This window comes from Nematolebias whitei, chromosome 11 (assembly GCF_014905685.2).
Source record: "Nematolebias whitei isolate Nwh7 chromosome 11, NemWhi1, whole genome shotgun sequence".
NCBI classification, from domain to species: domain Eukaryota; kingdom Metazoa; phylum Chordata; class Actinopteri; order Cyprinodontiformes; family Rivulidae; genus Nematolebias; species Nematolebias whitei.
Window position 1 is genome coordinate 13,521,960 of NC_056508.1, and position 2,500 is coordinate 13,524,459.

Sequence of the window (2,500 nt, forward strand, 5' to 3'; positions counted from 1 at the left end):
ACATTCATACAGCACTCTACTACACACATTCATACAGCACTCTACTAGATCTCTACAAAGATAATTGAACAAATCCTTCTGTAGGGACAAACTGGTGCTTTAGGTCACATTCGTACACCGATGGGACACAATGACAGGTTCAATGTCTTGCCCAGGGGCACTTCAACATGTGACTGCTGGTGGAATCAAACCCCCAACTCTCCTATTGGAGGGCGACTGCTCTAACCACTCAGGTTAGAGCAGTCATCCATATTCTGTGCCATCACAGAATATGGAAGAGTTGGACTGGTTTTTGGTGCGATTCTATTTCAAGGCCCATGGTAGTTTTCTAGGGGCATATTTCCTTAGTTTCCATTGCATTTCCTATTGTAAATACAAATGACGAGAGAAGAAATTTATCCATGAAAACATTCCTGGTAGGGTGATCATGCCTTTGAAATTACCTGGAACAGTCGGGGCGGTGGGAGAGCACTAAACGTATCTAATTGGTTGAGACCACGTCCTCACAGGAGTGACGTTCGATGGATTCACACTTTTTTTGTTTGCTTTTTCCATTTCATTTGGAAATTGCTTTTTAAGAGCCCCTAAACAGTATTTTTCAACACTTGGTTCCAGAGTAAAAATATCTTAAAGCACGACCGTTGCTTTCTTGTGTGGAAAGCCTAAACACATTTTTTTGGGAGGGGAAGTCACACTCCCACTTCCTGCCCAACTTTAAACCCCAAGCATACAAATGTAACAGTATTGATGAATACGTCCTTGTTTTGTGTTGCAGACCCTAGTTTCTCAACTACAACAAAACCTTTGTATACTGTACTACCACAATGAACAATCAAGGCTGATGAACAATAAGTCTGGAATAGAACAGTGCATATACCCTTGTTACACTAAATGATCTAAGGCTAAATAGTTTTTAACATTTTATTGTACTGTGTCAACTCTACTAAAGCAAGAAAAACAATGATCAAACACGAGAAATGAGCAAAAGACCAGCATTTGTGTGTAAATAATTTATCTTGAACCCTTGGACAGCATGAGGAAAATCTCTTCTGTAGCCATCTCTGGTAACTGCATCGGTTAGGTCTGGATTTGGACTGACACAACTCCCAATCAGTAGTTTAGCCTGACACAAAGAAATTCAACTTTCTCATCTGTTTACAAAAGAATTCAGATTTTGCTCTTGGATCTGCTGTCCATCTTTTTTTGGGAGTGGATGAGCCAACTGCATTTGGGTCATTTCTGTTTCTGCGGATGAAAACATTTTTAGAAACGTTGCAGTATTTACAAGGAAAAATCTTGTATAGGTAAGACCGTGGACATGTGTAGAAGGTGCCTGAGTGCCCAATGTTTCTGGTGACAACAATCCATTAGAAAATTAGAAATATGAGAGAACCGAGGTGGCTACCTCTGTGTAGCTGCTGTCTGACCATCAACATAAATGTGCTATATAAATAAATGTGACTTGACTTGACATGTAAGGAACAAAAGACTACATGTCCCTGTCTTCTCTCGTTGTTTGGAATAAAGGCCAGCTGGACCATTTTATGGAAGCTGCCATGTTGGCTATTTGGTGCCAGAGTTTGTGCATTAGCAATGTGGGGTCCTTTTAATCCTTTAAAACTTGTACTGAGACCATCCTGTGAAGGTGTTGTACTCACTGTGACTTCAACTTGGGGTTCTCGCATGGTGTCCAGTGTTTACTTACATGTCAATGTGTCAACTCTTCAGCAGCTGAGGAGAATCAATACACATCAGTGCCTTAATTTGCACAAGCTACCCTGTAGCTCAGACTGTGGTAGAAACTCAACAAGCCAGTTCTGAAAAGTTTACTAGAATAATAAAAGGGTTCAGAGTTTCACAGTAGAAACTTTTACATCAATAATTACTGAAAAGGTACCGTTGTCATTTCCCTGCAGAACATTGCATCATAACCAGATCCATGTCAGGTTTCATTGTCAGTGGTTTTAACGTTGTGGCTGCTTATTTATTTTAACATTTTCAGCTCTGTTGGTTTTTTTTTTTTTGGTTTGTTTTTTTGTCATCCTCTGTCTTGTCCTAGGTTTCTACCTGTCCTGTTGGAAGATTTTCTTCACAGGCATTCTGCAGATATGTTTCCCCTTCCCTTATTTTGCAGGTCTAAAGGGTGTATTACACATTACTGATAAATTGTTATAATACTTCTCTTTGTTTCCCCTTTTTTTATAGTAAGCACACTGGTCACGTTGGGCCAACTCTACTTGGTGTAAAATGTCATGAGAAGAGGAATGTCCCCCGGACTGATCTGTGAATGTACCTGCTTTCAAAGTGCAATGTAGAAATTATGCAGACCTTGGAAATTTGCTTCACAATGACAATTTTAAACTCAAACTCTTCATCGGCCTAAATTTTACTCTCATATGATGCTTAAAGTGCCTTGTCTGATTTCCAAACTTACAGCTTAGAAAAGCCACTTATATCCACTTCCTGTTTCACTTTTCTGATTATGATTAAACTCCACAGT

The 2,500-nt window shown here is 39.6% G+C and overlaps 2 protein-coding genes across 4 annotated transcripts in view; one reads left to right on the forward strand and one right to left on the reverse strand.

The window, feature by feature from the left end:
• LOC119417459 (membrane cofactor protein) overlaps positions 1-2,500 on the forward strand; it is a 146,442-nt gene that overhangs the window by 143,693 nt on the left and 249 nt on the right. For 2 of the 3 annotated variants that reach the window (XM_037684668.1, XM_037684670.1), the window contains one exon: positions 2,206-2,500. This exon is cut by the window's right edge and continues 249 nt beyond it. In XM_037684668.1, coding sequence (XP_037540596.1) covers positions 2,206-2,287 — 82 coding nt within the window. In that variant the 3' untranslated portion in view covers positions 2,288-2,500. The remainder of the gene's footprint in view (positions 1-2,205) is intronic. The other variant, XM_037684669.1, reaches the window with a different exon arrangement.
• si:dkey-261h17.1 overlaps positions 1-2,500 on the reverse strand; it is an 88,497-nt gene that overhangs the window by 37,124 nt on the left and 48,873 nt on the right. The gene's annotated exons all lie outside the window — the stretch shown is intronic.